This window comes from Danio rerio, chromosome 11, assembly GCF_049306965.1.
Source record: "Danio rerio strain Tuebingen ecotype United States chromosome 11, GRCz12tu, whole genome shotgun sequence".
NCBI lineage: Eukaryota > Metazoa > Chordata > Actinopteri > Cypriniformes > Danionidae > Danio > Danio rerio.
The window spans coordinates 46,330,737-46,355,329 of NC_133186.1; the positions used below are offsets into that span (position 1 = coordinate 46,330,737).

General features: G+C 37.7%; 2 protein-coding genes across 4 annotated transcripts in view; one reads left to right on the forward strand and one right to left on the reverse strand.

Moving 5' to 3' along the window:
* tmem63bb (transmembrane protein 63Bb) overlaps positions 1-24,593 on the reverse strand; it is a 476,742-nt gene that overhangs the window by 435,090 nt on the left and 17,059 nt on the right. The window lies entirely within an intron of this gene.
* Positions 1-24,593, forward strand: part of gli2b (GLI family zinc finger 2b) — a 163,407-nt gene that overhangs the window by 91,080 nt on the left and 47,734 nt on the right. For both annotated transcript variants that reach the window (XM_073915865.1, NM_001015069.1), the window contains 2 exon segments: positions 11,428-11,621; positions 17,741-17,923. In XM_073915865.1, the coding sequence (XP_073771966.1) occupies positions 11,428-11,621; positions 17,741-17,923 (377 nt within the window).

The window sequence follows — 24,593 nt, forward strand, 5'->3', positions numbered from 1 at the left end:
AAACACAAACACACAGCTCAAACATGTGCTTGCAAACACACACACACTCCCACACTTCTCAAACATTCACACAATCACACACAAACATTTGCACACACCTTAAACATGTGCATGCAAACACACACTCACTCACACACACACCAAACACACACAGACAAACTCTCTCAACCATATACACAAACACACACACACACTTATACAAACACACACTTACAGTACAAAAACACACTCCTCAAACATGTACAGACACTTACACAAACCCACACACACACACCTCAAACATACACGCTATGACACAAACAAACACACATAATAACACTCCTGAAACATTCACACAAACATACACACACACACCTTAAACATGTGCATGCAAACACACACTCACACACATCAAACAAACACAGACAAACTCTCTCAAGCAAATACACACACACTCACTTACACAAACACACACGCACACACCTTAAACATGAACAAACATGCGCGCACGCACACACACACACACACACACACACACTCTGACAGTAGAAAAACACACACCTCAAGCATACACAAACACAGACACATGCACACACACACCTCAAACATACACTCTATAACACACAAACACATACACACCTTAAACATGAACAAACATGCGCATGCACACTCACACACACACACACACCTCAACCATACATGCTATCACACACATAAACACACGCGCACACCTTGTATGTGTGTGTTTGTGCATATGAATGTGTTTTTCCAGTGTGAGTGTCAGTGCGTGTGTGCGTGTGTGTGTGTGTGTGTGCCCCCTGTGGTGTGTGTGAGTGCTCTTCAGCATCAGTATGCTCAATGTGGAGCACCTGACGCTCTGGCAGACCCAGGAAGTGTGTGTGTGTGTGTGTGTGTGTGTGTGTGTGTGTGTGTGTGTGTGTGTGTGTGTGTGTGTGTGTGTGTGTGTGTGTGTGTGTGTGTGTGTGTGTGTGTGTGTGTGTGTAGCAGGAACAGGTGCTCCTCCATCTGCTGGAGCTCAGACACAAAGAGCTGCACAATACACACAGCGGTCAGCTCCACCACACACACATTCACACACACACATTAATGCAGCACATCGCTGCGCTGTGATTACACACTCGCTCTGTTATGACAGCAGATAACAGATATTTGCTGATGTCTTTATCTGAAGGTGATCATCAAATCACAGACAAAAGAAATGTCGATACGTCACACACCAAATGGAGAGCTGTCATTAATACACACAATACACACAATAACCGCACTCCTGCACACTCTTTCAGGTCAAAGTAATTACAAATACAAATAATATTCAGAAACATATAACATTATTTGACCAAATACAACGCCTCACAGCAGGAAGGTCCCGGCTGAGTCAGTTGGCATTTCTGTATGGAGTTTGCATGTTCTCCCTGTGTTGGCGTGGGTTTCCTCCAGGTGCTCCGGTTTCCCCCACAGTCCAAACACATGCACTATAGGGGAATTGATGAACTAAATTGGCCGTAGTGTATGAGTGTGTGATTGAGTATGTATGGGTGTTACCCAGTACTGGGTTGCAGCTGGAAGGGCATCCGCTGTGTAAAACATGCTGGAATAGTTGGCAGTTCATTCCGCTGTGGAGACCCCTGAATAATAAAGGGACTAAGCCGAAGAAAAGTGAATGAATGAATAAAATACAATACCATGCTTTATATTTGCCTTTTTCTTGTGAGAAGTTCAGATTTTTTTATTTTTTTTGGTAAAATATAGTTGTTTATTTTCTTGTTTTTATTAATTACTATAAACACATTTATTACTAAAGGTTTTTAAAATACCGTATATACACTCACCGGCCACTTTATTAGGTACAGGTGTCCAAATGCTCAATTATGCAAATTTCAGCCAATCGCATTGAAGCAACTCAATGCATGTAGGCATGTAGACATGGTCAAGACGATCTGCTGCAGTTCAAACTCAGCATTAGAATGGGGAAGAAAGAGGATTTAAGGGACTTTGAACGTGGCATGTTTGTTGCTGCCAGACGGGCTGCTCTGAGTATTTCAGAAACTGCTGATCTACTGGGATTTTCACGCACAACCATCTCTAGGGTTTACATGCTCCGACAAAGAGGAAATATCCAGTGAGCGGCAGTTCTGTGGGCGCAAATGCCTTGTTGATGCCAGAGGTCAGAGGAGAATGGCCAGACTGGTTCCAGCTGATAGAAAGGCAACAGTAACTCAAATAAGCACTCGTTACAACCGAGCTCTGCAGAAGAGCATCTCTGAACACACAACACGTCCAACCTTGAGGCGGATGGGCTACAGCAGCAGAAGACCACACCGGGTGCCGCTCCTGTCAGCTAAGAACAGGAAACTGAGGCTACAATTCACACACCAAAACTGGACAATAGAAGATTGGAGAAACGTTGCTGCTCTGATGAGTCTCCATTTCTGCTGACACATTCGGATGCTCGGGTCAGAACTTGGCCTCAACAACATGAAAGCATGGATCATCCTGCCTTGTATCAGCGGTTCAGGCTGGTGGTGGTGGTGTAATGGTGTGGGGGAGATTTTCTTTGGGTCCATTAGTACCAATTGATCATCAACGCCACAGCCTACCTGAGTATTGCTGCTGACCATGTCCATCCCTTTATGAGCACAGTGTCTCCATCTTCTGATGGCTACTTCCAGCAGGATAACGCAGCATGTCATAAAGATCAATAATCTCAGACTGGTTTCTTGTACATGACGATGAGTTCACTGTACTCAAATTGCCTCCACAGTCAGCAGATCTCAATCCAATAGAGCAGCTTTGGGATGTGGTGGAACGGGAGATTGGCATCATGGATGTGCAGCCGACAAATCTGCAGCAACTGTGTGATGCTATCATGACAATATGGAGCAAAATCTCTGAGGAATATTTCCAGTAGCTTGTTGAATCTGCCATGAAGGATTAAGGCAGTTCAGAAGGCAAAAGGGGTCCAACCCTGTACTAGTAAGGTGTACCTAATAAAGTGGCCGATGAATATACATAAAATCCCATCTATAATAAAGTATCTAGTGATGAATGAGGGAGTGTTTTTGACATCAGATTGACTGTTTCTGCTCGCCGCGCTGCATTCTGGGAGCCCTGAGCCTCTATAGGAGATGCGAGTCTCCCACAATCCCCTGCTGCATGAGCGAGTATGAAAATGAGAGTCATCCCACAGGCGAGACGTGTGTAATCTGAATATTACATGAGTTATTGAAGCGCTTCTGATGCTGCTGGAGGTGTGTTTGAACAGCAGTGTTTTACGTGCAGTCCGTCTGATCTGGATTAACTATGCATGTGTCTGATGGACAAACACACAGCGCTTACAGCCCTGCTTCTGACAGCTCGGCTTCACTATGGTCATGATATTTAAATGAGATGAGCTTACAGTGGTAAAAGTTCAATTCAAGGTATTTTTTAATATATATTTGATATTTTTTTATGTAGAGCTTTTTACTATTATTATCATTAAAAAGCAGCTTTACAATAAGGTGCATGTTGTTAATAAACTCTGCGGACCTGGTACTGGGTTTGTGACATCATCGACTTTCGCTTTAAGATTTAAAGGGCCAGCATTGCACCAGACCCCAGTAAGTGGTTTTGTTTGAAAGTGTAGAATCTCTATTTTATGCACATATGCATCACTTTGGTTTTTATTCTACTGTACAGAAGTTATTTACACTTAAATACACAGTATTTTGGATACCCGAGCTGGCTATTTTACATTGGTTTATTATTCACATGTACAAGTTATAGCTCAAATGAAAGCTCTTGCCGGTGTTCATACGGTTCTAGCATTCTTTTTACTGACTTATATTCACATATCAAACAGTTGCCGAATGAATCGCCGTGTTTCCATTATGCAGAAGTGAAAACAATACATTTATGATCAATAAGCAGCCCCAGATAGCACAGACAGCTGTCATCTCTTACCTTATGCTGTGCGCTTCAGGGCCATTCTCCTCTGTTTTTGAGGTGATGTGCATAAGTAATATATAATACTTTTATATGTCTGACGTGCTCCAAACACAGTGAATTATGTTTAATCAAACAAAAGAATAGTGAAATATGAAAACAATAATCGCTCTCTGTGGCTTGTACAGCACCTCTTATCAGCTGGAATACAATAACTTTTGCATAGATTATGGTGGAGACATTTTTTCCTATGATTATAAAAAAAATACAAAAAGCGCCTCTTTTTTTAGGTGTTTATTATTACAGACAACATATACAGATATTTTAAATACTTTCAATAGTGTTTTATGAAAACTCTAAGGGTTTTCTTTAAAATTATACCAAAATCCATATGCAAAATCCAGGCAGAAATAACAGCAGAGTTTAACTGGTTAAATTACAGTCTAAATCTAAACAGGTAAAGTGTTGAGCATTGGGTGGACAATATACAGTTATAGTGAATTATTAGCCCCTCTATTTTTTTCCCCCCAATTTCTGTTTAACGTAGAGCAGATTTTAACACATTTCTAATCATAATAGTTTTAATAACTCCTTTCTAATAACTGATTTATTTTCTCTTTTCTCTTCTGGCTGTGAGGTCACAGTGCTAACCACTAAGAGACTATGTCGCCTTGCTGTATATACACATATATATTTATTTGATATAGAAACAGACTGAAATCTTAGTATTTCTCATCAATAGTAGATCAGCATCCTTATCTGTCACTGTGCTGTTTATGTGAGGTGAAACCTTGCAGAAGATGGAGACATCCATAGCGAGCGATCTCTAATGCCGAGTTCAGACTGCAGGATTTTCAAAGTAGTTGTGTGTCAGATGTGTTCACACTGCATGACTATCTGGGCTAGCGTTTCGTCGCTGCTTTGTTTACACTGCAAGATGGATCGGTGACAGGGGCTTTCACATTGCATGACTTTACTATAGAAAGAATTGCCGACAACTTCGTCCAAACTCTCAAAGTCTCACAGCCAAAAACACGTCGTATATCTTTTGTTATTAACTATATAACGAGAAAGAAGCCTTTAATTGGGTAGAAAATGTGCATATTTGCTCAGCTGGGTTTTAGGGGAATTAGCAATTTCTCCTCAACTTTCTTTTTTAGCTTTCTGTATGAAACGTCAAACAGACACGGTGCTCCTGTCAAACCTCCACTCGTTTTTTTCCCCATTTCTTGGCTGTATCTCAATATGCGTTCTTCAGCGGTCTTGCGTCCTCGTGTTCTCGTGAAACGTCATCATCAGCTGCCTAAGTTCAGTTCCAATACTCAAGACCGCAAGTACGGAGGACGCGTCAAACTTCCCGGATGTGATCTTGATATCGAGGACGCAACGATGCAGACTTGAGCACCGAACTCGCTCTGGAAGTCCCAGAAGTCATTGCGACTGGAAGCGCAGCATTTTATCTAGATTTATTATTAAAGTTCAGAGATATCACTTATTTACCTCAGGACTTTCCCTAAATGAAACAGTGAAAGTAAACATTACCACAAACATCTTAATAAAGGAATAAACACATTAAGGGTGTTTGTTTGCTGAAATTCGTATTAAAATCTGTTTTATTTATATTGTGCAGCGTATATTTATAAGGTTTTTATGCAAAGTATAGATTTTGAAAAGGGGAAAAACAATAAATTGTTGTATGAAGGCTGTAATGTTTAAATAATTTACAATTTAAAACATGTGAAGGTCATGTGACCATCAGGAAGAACGCAGCATCTCAATTCTCAAAGGACGCAATCTCTTCCCTCGCGGCCTCATGAGTTCGTTCTTCCGAGGACACCTGGCAAGACCGGCCTCCACAAGAACACAAGTCCGGTCTCTGCGTTCTTGGAATTGAGAAACAGCCCTTGAGTCCAAATAAACCGAAAATGAGCACTTTTAACTTCACCCTCAAACTCCCGCTGGCCTGCAGTTGCACACACACAAGTGAATGCTGCTCTCTCATTGGCTGTAGGCAGAGGTGTGAAAAGTACCTGAAAACCATACTTGAGTAAAAGTACTGATACCTTACAGCAAAAATTACTCCAATAGTAACTCCAGTTACTCCAAAGTTACAAGTCACCAATTCAATTAAGACTTCATTCATTCATTCATTCATTCATTTTCTTGTTGGCTTAGTCCCTTTATTAATCTGGGGTCGCCACAGCGGAATGAACCGCCAACTTATCCAGCAAGTTTTACGCAACCCATCTCTGGGAGGTTCAACATCCACACACTCATTCACACACACACACATACACTACGGACAATTTAGCCTACCCAATTCACCTGTACCGCATGTGTTTGGACTGTGGGGGAAACCGAAGCACCCGGAGGAAACCCACGCGAATGCAGGGACAACATGCAAACTCCACACAGAAACGCCAACTGAGCCGAGACGAGGTTCGAACTAGCAACCTTCTTGCTGTGAGGCGACAGCAGCACCTACTGCGCCACTGCCTCGCCCTTACACACATTTTATTCTGTGAAAACAAATATGAGGCTTCATCAGTAGTCATAACTATTCAGTTACACGAAACAGTGGTATTATTACCTCTTCAGCTTCAGCTCCTCAAAATAATGAATGAATGATGACAGTGCAGTGACGGGATGTTTTTAACACCATGTGACAACAGAGCCACTCCCACCTGCCAGTAGAAACAGCTACTGCTGAACAGCTGACGGTTTAATCACGCGACACAAACGATGCGTTAAGTGGAATGAGTGTGATGCATGTGGCAATGTTAAGTACTAGATAACAAAATAAAGGAATATTATAATAATAAAAATATTATACAACCTATTTTTATTTAAGTGCAACATATTCCGGAAGATCAGGGGCTTTAGACACTACATCAGGGGCTTAAGCAATTCCACATTGAGAATGTTATAGAGTGTTACATCTGATGGATGTTTTGAGCTGAAACTTTACAGACACATATTTGAGATGCAAAATACATTATGAAAAGGGGTAAAATAGGTGTCCTTTAAAGGGCCATGAGACCCCCTCGTTTCAGCAGGGTGTTTTCACACCTCTACTTTGGAAAAAGTCAGAAAAGTGGGCGTGTCCAGCTCTGTTTAGGGGGAGTGTCGGAGGAACTAAAGTGGGATGGTGTGGGAGTGTCTATTTGGGCTTGCGCGAGTTTCAGTCAAAATACACACACATGAGAAAGTGATGGTGTTTAACCTACATGGACATCTGTAGTCGAATTATTTGCCAAATGATTAAATGGTGGACTTTAACTGCAGTTTGGCTCTTTCATTCAGGCAATTCATTCATGTCCCTCAAGACAAACGAGACATTTGATTCGAGGATCTGCTGTAAGCGTGTATTTTTCATGCAATGTTTGATACCGCACGGCGAATGAGAGAAAAAAACCCTCCGCATTTCCCGGAACCTTAGATGCACACGGCAGGTAGCGTCAGAAAGCCGCGTGTGTTATTCCGGTCAATAAATGCGGTGAAAATCCTACACGAGGTTAAAGTTTGGTTGTAGTGCTAACATGTTTACACTCGGTGCAATAGTTAACTTAGTTCGATATGAACAAACTGAATAAACAAAGAGCACTGGCCGCTCACTTACCAAATCTGTAGAGACAGGACAATCACCAGCAGCTAGAGCCGCGTCTTTATTAAGAGGAGACTAAAGCGAATCCGGATCTCAGCGTTTGCAGATGAGAACAGCTCTCAGGTAAACAATAATCCTCCTTAGACACGTAAGTTATTGTTGTGGAGCGTCGCGTACACTGTTAATCCACACGTGACTCCAGCTGCGCTCTCACAGAGAGAAAATGAAAACAAAACTTCACTGCAGCAAACTATAAAAGCAACACTTCACGCTTGTTTTGCCAACACAACGTGGCGTCTCTGTCGTCTAAACACTGTGACTAATGAATATTAATGAAGTTGCACAATAGAGCGCGCTGATTGGTTTGAACCAAGCTTTACTCATGCATTAATGCAGCACACTGTAAGACGTAATAAGACACACTCTGGCACAGACGTCCAGTCTGCACGCTGGAATACACGCTATTATCTCATGACCGTGACGCAGCTTCAACAATTAGTTTCAAACCGGAAGTACGAATTTCCTTGAAATATCGCAAAAACAACCAATTTACACTTTTTAGTGAAATATAGGTGTCCTAATAGTGTTTTTAGCAGTGTGGGACACATATACCACTGTCAACAGCTCAAAACATGTGTTCTGGTGTTTCGTGACCCTTTAACAAAACTCCACAATTTTTTTGTGGTAAAATCCAAACACTATTAAAATAAGTGTATTTAAAATGAAAATATTAACGAATGCTCTATTAAGCTTGATCGTTGGTTTTTAATGTTGTGGTTGTCCTCGTACATGTGGCATAACGTCAACATTTAACTGGAGCTTTCAACAGAATAGAAGTCGCAGCACTTTATTATCCCATCTGGGTTTCATCAGGAAGTGTGTGTGATGAATAAAACAAGAAAAGTGATGCTGGAGTACAGCGCTGGCGGAGGGAGAATCACACAGCAGCTGTAGATTTTTCCCATCACACCTCAGACCGGGCCAAACCACAGGAATATTAGTTATGGCAAACTTTCATAACTCTGAAAGCCGTAAATGAGCGTCTCTGTGGCAGATCAGGGAAGTGTGTGTGGAGAGTGTTTTCAGGCTGTCAGCACTCATGAACGATCCTGACAGAAAAAAAAAAGCACACTGATTTGAAGATCTGCTGAGTGAGAACAGGAGAGCAAATGACCAGCTGTAAATCTGGACAGCTTCTCCTGATAATACTGGATAATAATGGGGATGCACCATTTATTCATTCATTCATTCATTCATTTTCTTGTCAGCTTAGTCCCTTTATTAATCTGGGGTCGCCACAGCAGAATGAACCGCCAACTTATCCAGCAAGCTTTTACGCAGCGGATGCCCTTCCAGCCGCAACCCATCTCTGGGAAACATCCACATGCACATTCACACTCATACACTACGGACAATTTAGCTTACCCAATTCACCTGTACCACATGTGTTTGGACTGTGGGGGAAACCGGAGCACCTGGAGGAAACCCACGCAAACTCAGGGAGAACATGCAAACTCCACACAGAAACACCAACTGAGCCGAGGCTCGAACCAGCAACCCAGCGACCTTCTTGCTGTGAGGCGACGACACTACCTTCTGCGCCACTGCTTTGCCCTGCACCATTTATGTTATGAGGAAATAAAACACACATCACTTTCACAGTGATGGCTTAGTGCGTTTTAATACAAAGCATGTATAAATCATCATACATTTATTTTTTATTTAAGTGAATGTATTTATTTATATATATATATATATATATATATATATATATATATACATACATACACACACACACACACACACACACACACACACACACACACATATATATATATATATATATATATATATATATATATATATATATATATATATATATATATATATATATATATATATATATATATATATATATATATGTGTTAGATATATTAGATATATGTGTTAGAAATAAGTTAATATATATAAAATTAATATTTTAACACACACACACACATAAAATAATTATATTTAAGGTTATATTATATTGAATATTATATCTAAACAATAGAAGTACAACTTTACACATTGTTTAAAAAAATGTATTAATATCATTATATATATACAAAAATATAAATCATATATTATATATTTAACTAAATATTAAACACATTTTTAAAATAATAATAACAATAATGTATAGAACTTTTTGATTATAACAGGTGTATTTATTTTATTTATATTTGGAAATTACATTGTAGGTTATTAAAAATAGAAATACAACTTTGAACTGTTTTTAAAATGTAATAATATGTTTTAATAGTATCATATATAGGACTAAAAATACATATATTACTAAAATAAACATAATAATAACAAAAAATAGAATTTATAGAATGTTTTGTTTAAATTAAGTATATTTGTTGAAATATATATTTATAAATTATATTTAAGATAATTAAAAATAGAAATAAAACTTTAAACTTTGCTTTATAAAATGTATTAACATCGTAAATAAAGTGTATAAATATTCAAAATTATATAAATCATATATTTGACTAAATATTAAATATATTACAAAAATAATGATAATAATAAAATATGATTTTTACAATGTTTTCAATTATAATAAGTAAATTTTATATATAATTTTAAAATATTTTAAGAATATAACAAAATAATATAATAATAATAATGATAATAATAATAATGATAAGAATACATTTGTAATAAATAATAAATCTATAAATATAATTTATAGATTTATTATTTATTACAAATGTTTATTACAAATGTATTCTTATCATTATTTTTTATTAAAATAAGTGTATATTTATATATTCTATTTAAGATAATTAAAAATAGAAATACAACTTAAAACGTTGCTTTTAAAATGTATTAATGTTTTATCTGTATCATATTATTGACCACATATTAAATATATTACTAAAATAATGATGATAATGATAATAATATTAATAATAATGAAAATATAAAAAATAATAATAGAAAATTCATAAGAAAATGAATGAATGAATAATATTTTTGATCATAATAAGTATATTTATTTGTATGTATATTTATAAATTCTAAAAATACATTTTAATTAGATAATTAAAATAAATCATATATCTGACTTGAAATATTAAATATATTACTAAAATAATAATGATGATGATTTTAGATTTTTTAATAAGTATAATTATTTTTATTAATTTATAAATTATATTAACAATAGAAAAACAACTTATATTATATATATATATATATATATATATATATATATATATATATATATATATATATTATATATATATATATATTATATATATATATATATATATATATATATATATATATATATATACATATAAAATAATAATAATAATAATAATAAATAAAATAATAATCATAATAACAATAAATTAATATGCTTATTAATTGTTTTTTTGGGATATTTAATGTTTCTTAGAAACATAGAATCTTCTTCATAGAAACACATTTCTATGATTTCCCTTAAACAAACAGACAACGAAATAAAAAAAACCATCATTAAAATAAATGTAATTATTTACTTTTATAAATTCACAAAGTACATAATACATATATTATAAATAAATATATGACATTTCTTATCTTTTTGTAATCTAGAGGAGATGAATGAGTGGTTTTAGATTCAGTCAGGCTCAAAGTTTTTGTTTTTAAATGTAAAACTGCAATTGAGATATTGATTGGAAAATAAATTGTGCACATTGGTTGCTCAGAATGTCTTTGCACTACAGAAGAAGAGTTTAAAACTGGTTTGACAGATTGTGGAAAAACACAGAGAATGTAAAAGCTTCATCTCTCAGAGCAGTCTTTTATATCTGTGAATTCTGGATGTGGACAGTGATGTTTCTGTGTGTTTTTTGGTGCAGTCCTCCAGGTTTAGCGGGCAGTCCAGTGATCTCCGACATCTCTCTGATCCGTCTGTCTCCGGGAGCCGCCGGCGAGGCTTTTCTCCCTCCGCACTCATACGTCTCTCCGCATGTCGAGCATTACCTGCGATCGGCTCACAGCAGCCCAACGCTGTCCATGATCTCAGCGGCCCGCGGGCTCAGTCCAGCAGAAGGTCAGTGTGGAAATACTAACACAAACAACAACAACACAAACACTAACACTGATTTAAACACTTACACTGACACTGATATTAACACTGACACAAACATTGGTACTTATGCAAATACTGACATAATCACCAACACTAACACTGACCAATAGAAACATTGACACAAATGCTGACACTAACACTCACAGTGAAATGGATACAAACACGGACACAAATACTGACGCTAACACTGAAACAAACACTGACATAAACACCAATACAATCATTGACACAAACACTTGCACTATCATTGACACTGACACAAACATTGACACTAACACTGACACAAACACCAGTATAAACACTGACACTAACATTAACACTGACACAAACACCAATACAAACATTGACATTGACACAAACACTAGTATAAACACTGACAATAACACTGACAGTAACAATGACATGAACATTGACACAAACACTGAGAGGAACACTGACACTTATACCGATACCAACATTGCCACTAACACTGACAGTAACACTGACAAGAACACTGACACAAACATTGACACTAGCACTGACACAAACACTGACACAAACACTGACTCAAACACTGACAGTAATACTAACACTGACATGAACATTAACACAAACACTGACAGTAACAATGACACAAACACTTGACAGTAACACTGACACTAACATTAACATTAACAAGAACACTGACACAAACACTGACAGTAACACTAACACTGACACAAACACTGACAGTAATACTGACACTAACATTGACAAGAACACTGACACAAACACTGACACTAACACTGACACTAACACTGACACTAACACTGACACTAACACTGACAAGAACACTGACAAGAACAATGACAGTAACACTGACAGTAACACTGACAAGAACACTGACAGTAACACTGACACAAACACTGACACACACACACTGACAGTAACACTGACACAAACACTGACACACACACTGACACTAACACTGACACTAACAAGGACACTAACACTGACAAGAACACTGACACAAACACTGACAGTAACACTAACACTGACAGTAATACTAAAACTGACACGAACATTAACACAAACACTGACAGTAAAAATGACACAAACACCAATAAAACATTGCTGCTAACACTGAAAGTAACACTGACACTAACATTGACAAGAACAATGACAGTAACAATGACAAGAACACTGACAGTAACACTGACACAAACACTGACAGTAACACTGACACAAACACTCACACACACTGACACTAACACTGACAGTAACACTGACACTAACACTAACACGGACACTTTCACTGACAAAAACACTGACAGTAACACTGACACAAACACTGACACACACACTGACACTAACAGTGACACTAACAAGGACACTAACACTGACAAGAACACTGACACAAACACTGACAGTAACACTGACAGTAACACTGACACTAACACTGACACTAACACTGACAAGAATTTTGACGCAAACACTGACAGTAACACTGACAGTAACACTGAGACTAACACTGACAGTAACACTGAGACTAACACTGACAGTAACACTGACACAAACACTGACAGTAACACTGACACTAACACTGATAAGAACACTGACACAAACACAGACAGTAACACTGACACTAACACTGACACAAACACTAACACTGACACTAACACTGACACTAACACTAACACGGACACTTTCACTGACAAAAACACTGACAGTAACACTGACACAAACACTGACACACACACTGACACTAACAGTGACAGTAACACTGACACTAACAAGGACACTAACACTGACAAGAACACTGACACAAACACTGACAGTAACACTGACAGTAACACTGACACTAACACTGACACTAACACTGACACTAACACTGACAAGAATTTTGACGCAAACACTGACAGTAACACTGACAGTAACACTGACACTAACACTGACAGTAACACTGAGACTAACACTGACAGTAACACTGACACAAACACTGACAGTAACACTGACACTAACACTGATAAGAACACTGACACAAACACAGACAGTAACACTGACACTAACACTGATAAGAACACTGACACAAACACAGACAGTAACACTGACACAAACACTGACAGTAACACTGACACTAACACTGATAAGAACACTGACACAAACACAGACAGTAACACTGACACTAACACTGACAGTAACACTGACACTAACATGGACACTAACACTGACAAGAACACTGACACAAAAACTGACAGTAACACTGACAGTAACACTGACACTAACACTGACAGTAACACTGACAAGAACACTGACACAAAAACTGACAGTAACACTGACAAAAACACTTACACTAACACTGACAGTAACACGGACACTAACACTGACAAGAACACTGACACAAACACTGGCAGTAACACTGACGCGAACACTGACACAAACGCTGACACTAACACTGACAAGAACATTGACACAAACACTGACAGTAACACTGACACAAACACCAATACGAACATTGCCACTAGCACTGACAGTAACATTAACACTGACAGTAACACTGACAGTAACATTGACATCAACACTGACACAAACATTGCCACTAACACAAACACCAGTTTAGATACTGACATTAACATTGACACCAACACCAATACAAACACTGACACAATAAAATCACCACAACAGATCAATTACTAAAGTTGCTGTGTTACAATAACAGCTACAGGATTAACACAAGATTAATCTAAGAACTTCACTATAGTATTGTTAAAAACTTCACTACTTACTATATTATTTACTCTTATTTTTCTCCATATGCACAACCTGAGGATTGAGTTGAATTACAGTGGGATTAGACTAGTCGGTGATGTCAGTCAAATAGAGACTTGTGTAAATATTTGAGTCAGTTTAGTTTAGTGTACTCACCCACTCTGGCGGCTGGTCAAAACTAACACACACCAGTCAAACCCGCCCTGAAACACGTCAGAATTATTTGAGGTTTACAAACTCGAGGTTTCATTACTTCAATCCTAATCACTGCACTTGTCAATCTCTCCGCCACATCTAAAAGCATGCATATATAAACCCACGAAGTGTCAAAGTTTCCCGTCGCACACTTTGCCCTTCAAGGAACGTTCTGGAAATAAATATGAGCAGAAACGAGGGGGCAGAATTCCCCGATTTACTCCCGAACCCGCGACAGGCATCTTTTCAGAGCTGAATTACAATTACAGGTGGCTGCGCGCCGACGGAGCGACGTATAAATCACGCTTCACAGTCTGTCAGGCGTAATGTGTCTGCACCTTTAAACTTAAATAAGCAGCACGCCGGAGATCCCAACAGCGATAAAGACATAAAAGAGCAGCGAGAAAGAGAAATGGGGCTATTTGAGCGAGTGTGGATGGGTAGACGTGGCCTTGAACGCTTTCCAGACGCTTTTCAGGCCGACACGCAGACCTCGGCGCTCCTGCTTCAACAGCGGGTTTATTTTTCAAGCCGGAATAGAGAGAAATTAAAGGCTTGGGAATAGAATCTAAGACCGGCTTTGATTGTGTTGCTTGGCACAGTGACTTATGTCTGCATTAAAGGAGAGATGGATGAATATCTCTGTAGGGTTTTAATGTGGGACTGTTTTATTGTTTGTTAGAAGTGCTTTGGTGCGCTTGCAATGCTGCATTTGAAGTAGGCATGGGATGATACCGCGGTTTAGAAAGGTCAAGGTTTTAAAACTGCTAACACTTCATACCAATCCTTGAGTTTACATAAGTTTGGGGTGAAGAAATCAGTGCTTTTGAAGCAGAAGTCAATTATTTATTTGAATTATTTAGCCTGACATGTTTACTGCGCCAAAATATTCCTTAAAATAAAATATATTGTTTTCCATATAGGTAACAGTTGCTGTTTTTACCCAAAGAGAAGATATTTTAGAGCATTATTTTTATCCAAGGTTATCATACCGCCAGAATCTCACACCAGCCTGTGCCTAATTTGTATGCTTATATCGAAGGCATTTCAGTCCTAAAGGTTTGTGTGTTCTTGAGCTGAACGAGTGGAGCGTGGCAATGTTAAACTCTCGCTCTAATTGCTGCTGACACTTTTAAAACAAGTTTACTAGGTGCAGATGTCAACACTTGTTTCTACTGTAGGTCATTGGTTAAACTCCTCTTATGCTGTTAGACAAGAACTGAAAGCAGACGTCATTTAGTTTTTATGATCACTTGCCGTCTGGTATATTTACTAGGCTACTTTTTTTTACTGCAGCTTTAAGATTGTATGCAATGGTCTGAAATAAAATGGTCTGAAATCATTTTCATTAATTGTCATAAATATCTGATGAAAAAATATATATTTATAACGTGTCACGGTGGCGCAGTAGGTGGCACAATTGCCTCATAGCAAGAAGGTTGCTGGTTCGAGTCCAGGCTGGGTCAGTTAGCATTTCTGTGTGGAGTTTGCATGTTCTCCCCGTGTTGTCGTGGGTTTCCTCCGGGTGCTCCGGTTTCCCCCACAGTCCAAACACATGTGGTATAGAGGAATTTCTTTGGCTAAATTGTCCCTAGTGTATGTGTATGGGTGTTTCCCAGTGATAGGTTGCAGCTGGATGGGCATCCGCTGCGTAAAACATGTGCTGGATAAGTTCATTCCGCTGTGGCGACCCCAGATTAATAAAGGAACTAAGCCAAAAAGAAAATGAGTGAATGAAGAACATATTCATAATAGGTGTTATATAGATTATTTTACACTAATATTTTATAAGACATTTCCAAAAGTTCTTAAATTGTATTTAATTTTGTAAAGGTTATAATGGTTAAATAAAAACTAATCTTAATAAATATTAGCTGAAATTAAATATTTATAAGTTGAAATTGATTTCGTAGAATAAACCGAAATATATACAAGTTTTATAGATAATAAAATGATTTTATTTATGAATAAACAATATGAAAAAATTTTATCCATAATTTTTATTTAGTTAAACTTGTAATATTATTTAAACTTAATAAAAAAATTAAATATATATATACACACGCACGCACGCACGCGCACACACACACACACACACACACACACACACACACACACACACACACACACACACATATATATAATGTAAATAGTTCATATAGTATAATTAATATCAATAATATACACATTTAATATATATTTGGTTAAGATATGCAATAATATAGTGATATACAAATAATACTTAAATTCCTGTGTGCCAGCATAGTCTTTGATGGTGTAATATTGTAAAAGTGGGCAGTTCATATGCTTTTAAACTCATAGTTGGGACTGTCATGTGATTTCTTCAGTTTGGTTTCAAAATAAAAACTGACACAAACACTGACAAACTGATGAAAAATGAATAGTGGACTGATAAACTGTAATAAAGACAGTAGACAACTTTAATTTTTACTACAGTAAACTTTGGTGTATTATTATATTATAACATACACTATAGTTGTAAAAAACTACAGTATTGGGTCATTTGTTTACATTACAATAGTTGTCGTGTTACCATAGAAACTATAGAATGGCCATAACAGATCAATTACTATCGTTGTTGTGTTACCATAGCAACTATAGAATCGCCATAACAGATCAATTACTATCGTTGTTGTGTTACCATAGCAACTATAGAATCGCCATAACAGATCAATTACTAGCGTTGTTGTGTTACCATAGCAACTATAGAATCGCCATAACAGATCAATTACTAGCGTTGTTGTGTTACCATGGCAACTATAGAATCGCCACAACAGATCAGTTACTATAGTTGTTGTGTTACCATAGCACCTATAGAATCGACCGCAACGGATCAATTATTCTTGTTGATGTGTTACAATAGCAACTATTGAATTACAACAACAAAATAATTCAAGCACTTTACAGTTAAAAACCTTACTATTTACTATATTATTTACTATATTTCCTACTATAGTTATTTTTTTCATATGGGCAAAATGAGGATTTAGTTTTTTAGTGTCGTTAAATAAAAATAAATAGGTGTATGTATGTATAAATAGTGTTTATTCCTCAATGTTCCTCAATAGTGTTTGTTCCATAATGAATTGTATGTGTCCTCTAACCCCGTCTTCTCTCTGTGTGTTTGTCCATAACAGTGGCCCACGAGCACCTGAAGGAGCGAGGGTTGTTTGGTCTTCCTCCTCCTCCTGGTGCGTCTCCAGCGGATTATTACCACCTGATGGCCGGCCATCGGAACCCGTATGGAGAACTACTGATGCAGGGAGCTGGAGCCGCAGCGGCCGCCGCTCACCTGCCAGAATACTTCACATCAGTGGACGGTGAGAATCAAACCTTAATTTCCAAGATAACGGATCCATTTCTGGGTTTCTCAGTAGCGCACTTCATCATTGTCGGGTAAACGTAGTGCGCGGTGAATGGGAGAGTACAACAAATCATTACTTTACAATCCTATATGCTGACATAATAAAAGATGATGGTGTTATCAAGACTTTCAGAAAGAGGAAAACGATAGTGTAAGACTGATAACGGCTGCCAGAAGAGAAATTGTAGAAATCAAAACTATTATGATTAAAAATATGTTGAAAAAATCTTCCTTCCCTTAAGCAACACTTAGAATTGTGAATAATTTTGGCTTGAACTCTATGTCTGGCTTCTAAGAGTCTTTAAACAGGCAGGCAGTAAAATAAATAACCTCCTCGTTCAGCTTCCGCTCGCAGCTGACGCTCTCTAAACACTGGCCAGAAGCTTCACACGGGTGACGTTTATTTGTCATCTGGCACTTCCTAAGCCACCTTAAAAGGGGAAGTTAGCTGTTAGGACCAGGGTTATTTTAGTAGCAGTCCAAGATGTATAAACTGCAACTGTATAAACAATGAAGAAGCTAGAGTTACTGTGACCGTCACAATATATTTAAATAAGCAACACCAATTAGTGTCTATATAGGTGGAAATGTGGTCAACTAGGGCTGTGCGATATGACAAAAATCCCATATTATGACAGTCAGAATTATTAGCCCCCCTTTGAATTTGAATTCTTTAAAAAACTAAATTCCCAAATGATGTTTACCAGGCAAGGAAATATTCACAGTATGTCTGATAATATTTTTACTTATGTCCTGATCAAGCAGCATCCTCCCGCTCTCCCTCAGGAAGCCAATACGGAAGTAACTAAAACTGCAATTCATCCGAAATTCTGCTAGTCCTGGCCGCTCCTGGCTCCAACACTGAGCAAAATTCAATTGAGCCCACTGTTAGAATGGCCAACTTTACAGCAGAAAAAAAAGGTGTTTATAGCCTGGTACAAAAAAAGATTTTGGTTAAAACAGCTAATATTACCCTTCATGACAACTGTGAGGGGGTGAATTTTTTAAAACTCATCCGTTTCCTTTATATTAAGTGATATTAAGTTTGCATAATTAAGGGCGTGGCCACTTGAGTGACAGCTAGGTCTCGTTGGTCGCCGTCACCTCAGCTGAATCCTGCAGATTAGCCACTGATCTCGGCATATTTATCGTATTTCTGTGTTGTTTTATGTGGCTTTACACAGTCGACTGCCTTTTGGACTTGTTTCCTACAATTATTAGATGACATGGCATGCTGAGTGCACTTAATTGTGCTCACAAACCATTCACGTGGCCTCCGTTTCCCATGTGAGTAAAGTTATATACTTATATACCATCTCTATACATGTATTTGTTTTATTTAAGATCATTTATAGTTTATATTTAGAGCTGTAATGCACTCCAGAATCTGACAGATTGATTAGCTGTAGGTTCTAGAACAGTCATCTGAAGCGTTCACATGTGATCATATGGGGTTCACATGTGAATTCACACAAAAACGTTCCAAATACACACGTTTTCCCATGTGATCACATGTAAATTCCCACAAAAACGTTCCAAATACACACGTTTTTCCCATGTGATCACATGTGAATTCGCACAAAGCGTTCCAAATACACACGTTTTCCCATGTAATCATATGTGGTTCACATGTAAATTCACACAAATTGTTCCAAATACACACGTTTTCCCATGTGATCACATGTGAATTCCCACAAAGCGTTCCAAATACACACGTTTTCCCATGTTATCATATGTGGTTCACATGTAAATTCACACAAATTGTTCCAAATACACACGTTTTCCCATGTGATCACATGTAAATTCCCACAAAAACGTTCCAAATACACACGTTTTTCCCATGTGATCACATGTGAATTCCCACAAAGCGTTCCAAATACACACGTTTTCCCATGTAATCATATGTGGTTCACATGTAAATTCACACAAAATTGTTCCAAATTCACACGTTTTCCCATGTGATCACATGTGGTTCACATGTTATCCCATGTGCATTTCACATGTGGTTTGTGTGTTTCACATGTGCAATTTCACATGTGCAATTTCACGTGCACATGTAATCCCATGTGAATTTCACATGTGAAACTCATGTGAAATTTCTGTAAGGGGTGTTATGCTGGAGTTCATCAATAGTCTTCCATTAACTAACACAGACTATATCTGAAGTGTTTGGAAGTAATTCGCCTTTTCCTCCTGTTGAGAAACGTCATAAGAGCAATGTTTAGTGGCTCAATGTATTACAGCAGTGTTTTTAAAAGTCTAAACACTTTATTAATATAGTATACAACCAAGTACATTTGGTCAGAACACAAACAAGTCACAGGTGATAAAGTATTAAGGGTTCTCCCAAAGTAAAGTGTGTCTGAACCAGGTCCAAGCTAAATGCCAGCAGGTGTCTGTAGCTCCGCCCACTCTCCGCCTATTTGCCCTTGTTTGGTATCCCGCCGTGGGTGCGATGACGCGCGAATAAAATGTCGACGGTTGGCCGCGCCTCCTTGTTGCCTTTATTTGCGCTCTTTAGAAACCTATGTGTGACGTCACGGACACTACGTCCATATATTTTACAGTCTTTGGTCCTGATTGGCTGTTGTCATGCTGTGTATCATGCTGAAATCTCATGTTCATTGTGGCCTGCTTTTGAAAAGAGCATTTGTCGAGCTATCTTAACTCCTGATTGATTGCTTTTGGAATTTCTTTATCTGATTCAGAACTACTGAAGCATCTGATTATGAACAGGAGTATCATGTAGTGTTTATTTAAGACGCTTGTGCTGTTCAGTCAGAGTGAAAATACCAGGACGAGACACCGTGACTAATGCTCCAGAGAGAGACGGAGGTGTTATTTCAAACAAACACATGGTGATGTACAGTAGGTCTCTGCAGAATAAACATTTGCTCTAGCGTCTCTTCAAACAATCGGAGATGAAAAACAAACACTTGAGCGTGCCGTCCGGGCGTGTGTTTCTGTGCAGATCTCAGGCTTTGCTGAAGCAACATGAATGAATAGCTCATTTAGCTGAGTTAACTCCATCTGGCTTTGATCCGCGGCCCGTCCGGAGTCCCGACAGCTTTTACACAGATGTGTTTGGAGGCCGCGCTTTGACGGGAAACAGCGTGAGTCAGTTACAAAGACAGACAGAAAGAGAATAAGAGATACCATAAGTCAAGCAAAGACTGTGAGAAAGTGTTAAAAGAGCGCTTGAAAACACTTCGTTTTCCTTGGCTGATCAGTCACAAATAGCCAAAAGGAGCCAACTCTAATCTATGAAAAATGATGAAGCAGGCAGAGTTACTGTAATTATCCACGATAATGTAGAGCTGCACATTTAGGGATTGGAAAATTGGAAGACATCATCAGCTCAATATGAAGTATTATGGGTGTTACAGAGTTGTTTTCCAGTGTAATCTTGAACACAATTGCAGTTTTGAGACTTTATTGAAGGAACACAGGCAGAAAGACAATGAGATATATCATAGGTCAAGCAAAGACAGTGAGAACGTGTTAAAAGACAACTTCAGAGCTTGAGAACGCTTCATTTCCTTGGCCGTTCAGTCATGATTAGCCAAAAGCAGCCAACTCTAATCTAGAGCTGTGCAATTAATCGAAAATCCGATTTCGATTTCGATTATAGCTTCTAACGATTATGAAAAACCATTAATCGACGATTACGCAATTATTGCATCATATACCAAAAGCGCGAAACACACACATAAGCACGCGGTCAGCATTCGGTCTCATTCACACACTGAGACGAGCAGAGGAGCGCAGACATCTAAAGTAATCTTAACGTGAGCGCTTTAGTGGTCAAATAGGTTTCAAAACACGGTGGTTAGTGATTATTCATATTAACCCTAATTTGCATAATAAACAAATGAGTTGAGAATCAAAAGACACGTGAAAGAGAAACCATTAAAGTGACAGTGCGAAATGCTGCCGCCTGTTTTATCATTAATCAAACGACGAGAACATCCCTTACTGCTCCTGACTGAAGGATTTTTGTAGCTAAAGTGTTTTTCTTAGGGTGAAGATGCTTAAATCAAAGTTTGTTTCATATTTTTATTCTATTGTATTTATTTCTCTTTCCTTTGCAGGGTGGAAAATAACTGTATATATATATATATATATATATATATATATATATATATATATATATATATATATATATATATACAGTTGAAGTCAGAATTATTAGCCCTCCTGAATATTAGCAACCCTTTTCCTCCAATTTCTGTTTCATGGAAAGAATTTTTTTTTAAACTTATTTCTGAACATAATAGTTTTGATATATCATGTCTAATTACTGATTTGTTTTATCTTTGCTATGATGACAGTACATAACATTTTACTAGATGTTTTTTTCAAAATACAAGCATTTAAATTAAAGTGCAATTCAAAGGCTTAATTAGAGTAATTAGGCAAGTCATTATATAACAGTCATTTCTTCAGCAGACAATCAAAAAATATATTGCTTAAGGGGGCGAATAATATTGACCTTAAAATGGGTTTTAAAATATTTGAACCTGCTTTTATTCTAGCTAAAATAAAACAAATAAGACTTTCTCCAGAAGAAAAAAATATTAGAGGAAATACTGTTAATAGTCCTTGCTCTGTTTAACATAGTTTGGGAAATAGTTATTTAAAAAAACTAAATTCTCAGGAGCGCTAATAATTTTGACTTCAACTGATAATCGTTTTGAATAATCGTGATTACAGTTATGACCAAAATAAACGTGATTATGATTTTTTCCAAAATCGAGCAGCCCTACTCTAATCTATATGAAAATAATGGAGCAGTCAGAGTTACTGTAACTATCAACAATAATGTAAGAAGCTGCACATTTAGGTATTGGGAGAATGGATGTTGCAGATTATGGAAGTTGTTTTCCAGCAGGCAGGATTGGCTATGAGGGAGGACCGGGAGAATTCCCTGTGGGCCAATCCATTTTTTGGCCGTGAGGGCCGGTGTCCCTAGCTGCTTGCACTCTCAGCAGTCGGACTTTATTTATTTATTTGACCATAGCCTCACTTTTTTTATTCATTATTTTGCCGCAGCTCCGCTCTTTTTATTTTCTCGCAGCCTTATGAGCAGAATGCAGCCTGCAGGTTAATGATGACAGCGGCACCTTAGTGAATATAAGAATTCGAATAATTAATGTTAATAAATATTACAGCTGCTCAATGAAAATCAGAGGATTCACTACATTAATCAATCTGACATAACTTGATCAGAAATCTAAAAAGGGGAGAAAAAGATTAAAAGGCCATGAGACCCCCTCGTTTCAGCAGGGTGTTTGAACCAAATACTCCGATACTGTTGAAAACAGAAGTTCACATACACTCTAAAAAAAGGAACATAAACATTTTTTAAAAACGTTTGATGTTAAATCATTCCGTTTAATATTTTAGGTCCATTAGGATTACCTAAAATGATTTACATTTGCTAAATACCAGAATAATGAGAGGATTTTTTTGTGAATTTTTTATTAGTTTCTTGACAGTCAAAAGTTTACACACATTTCCTTGGTATTTCTTAGCTTTGCTTTTAAATGTTTTGTGTCTCCTTCCACAAGCTTCTCACAATAGTTTGCAGGAGTTTTGGCCCATTCCTCCTGACAGAATTGCTGTAACTGAGTCAGATTTGTTGGCTGTCTTGCTTACACAAGCTTTTTAAACTCTGCCCACACATTTTCTATAGGATTGAGATCAGGGCTTTGTGATGGCCACTCCAAAACATTCACTCTGTTGTCCTTAAAGCACATTTGAACTAATTTGGCTGTGTGCTTAGGGTCATGGTCTGTTTGGAAGAGCCATTTGTGGCCCAGTTGTAATGTCCTGGCTGATGCGTTGAGATGTTGCTTCAGTATTTCTCCATAATGTTCTTTCTTCATGATGCCATCTATGCTGTGAAGTGGACCAGTCCCTCCTGCAGCAAAACAGCCCCACAACATGATGCTGCCGCCCCCATACTGCACAGTTGGGATGGTGTTCCTAGGCTTGTGCGCTTTCCCCTTTGTCCTCCAAATGTAACACTGCTCATTATGGCCAAACAGTTCAATCTTAGCTCCATCAGAGCACAGGACATGTCTCCAAACATGAGTCTTTTTCCCAGTGTAGTTTAGCTAATTGTAATCTGGCTTTGTTGTTGATTCTGGCTTGTTGATTTCCCCATGTTGTCACACAAGGAAGCAGTGTGTTTGAGCTTTTCCTTCAATACTATTCTACAGTTGTGCCTCACATTAACTCAAATGTTGTCAATCAGCCAATCAGAAACTTCCAAAACCTTGACATCATCATCTGAGCTTTTCCAGAGGCAGACTAATCTTACTGTATGTAAACTTAACTTTCAAGAAGAGTTATAGCAAATTCTCCATATATCTCTCTCATTATTCTGCTGTTAATCAGAACAGAAACAAATGTGATCATCCTAATTTACCTAACAGAGAAAAAGTTTAGTCACGATAACATCTGACTGTTTTTAATGGTAATGTGCCGTTTTATACAGTGTATGTTCAGTTCTGCTTTCAGCTGTATATGCACTATGCATCTAAAAGCAGGTATGTCCTCTAAGGGGTGGCAAGATCACATTAATAAATTCATTTCCGCTGAGGTGAAGGTGTAACAGAGAC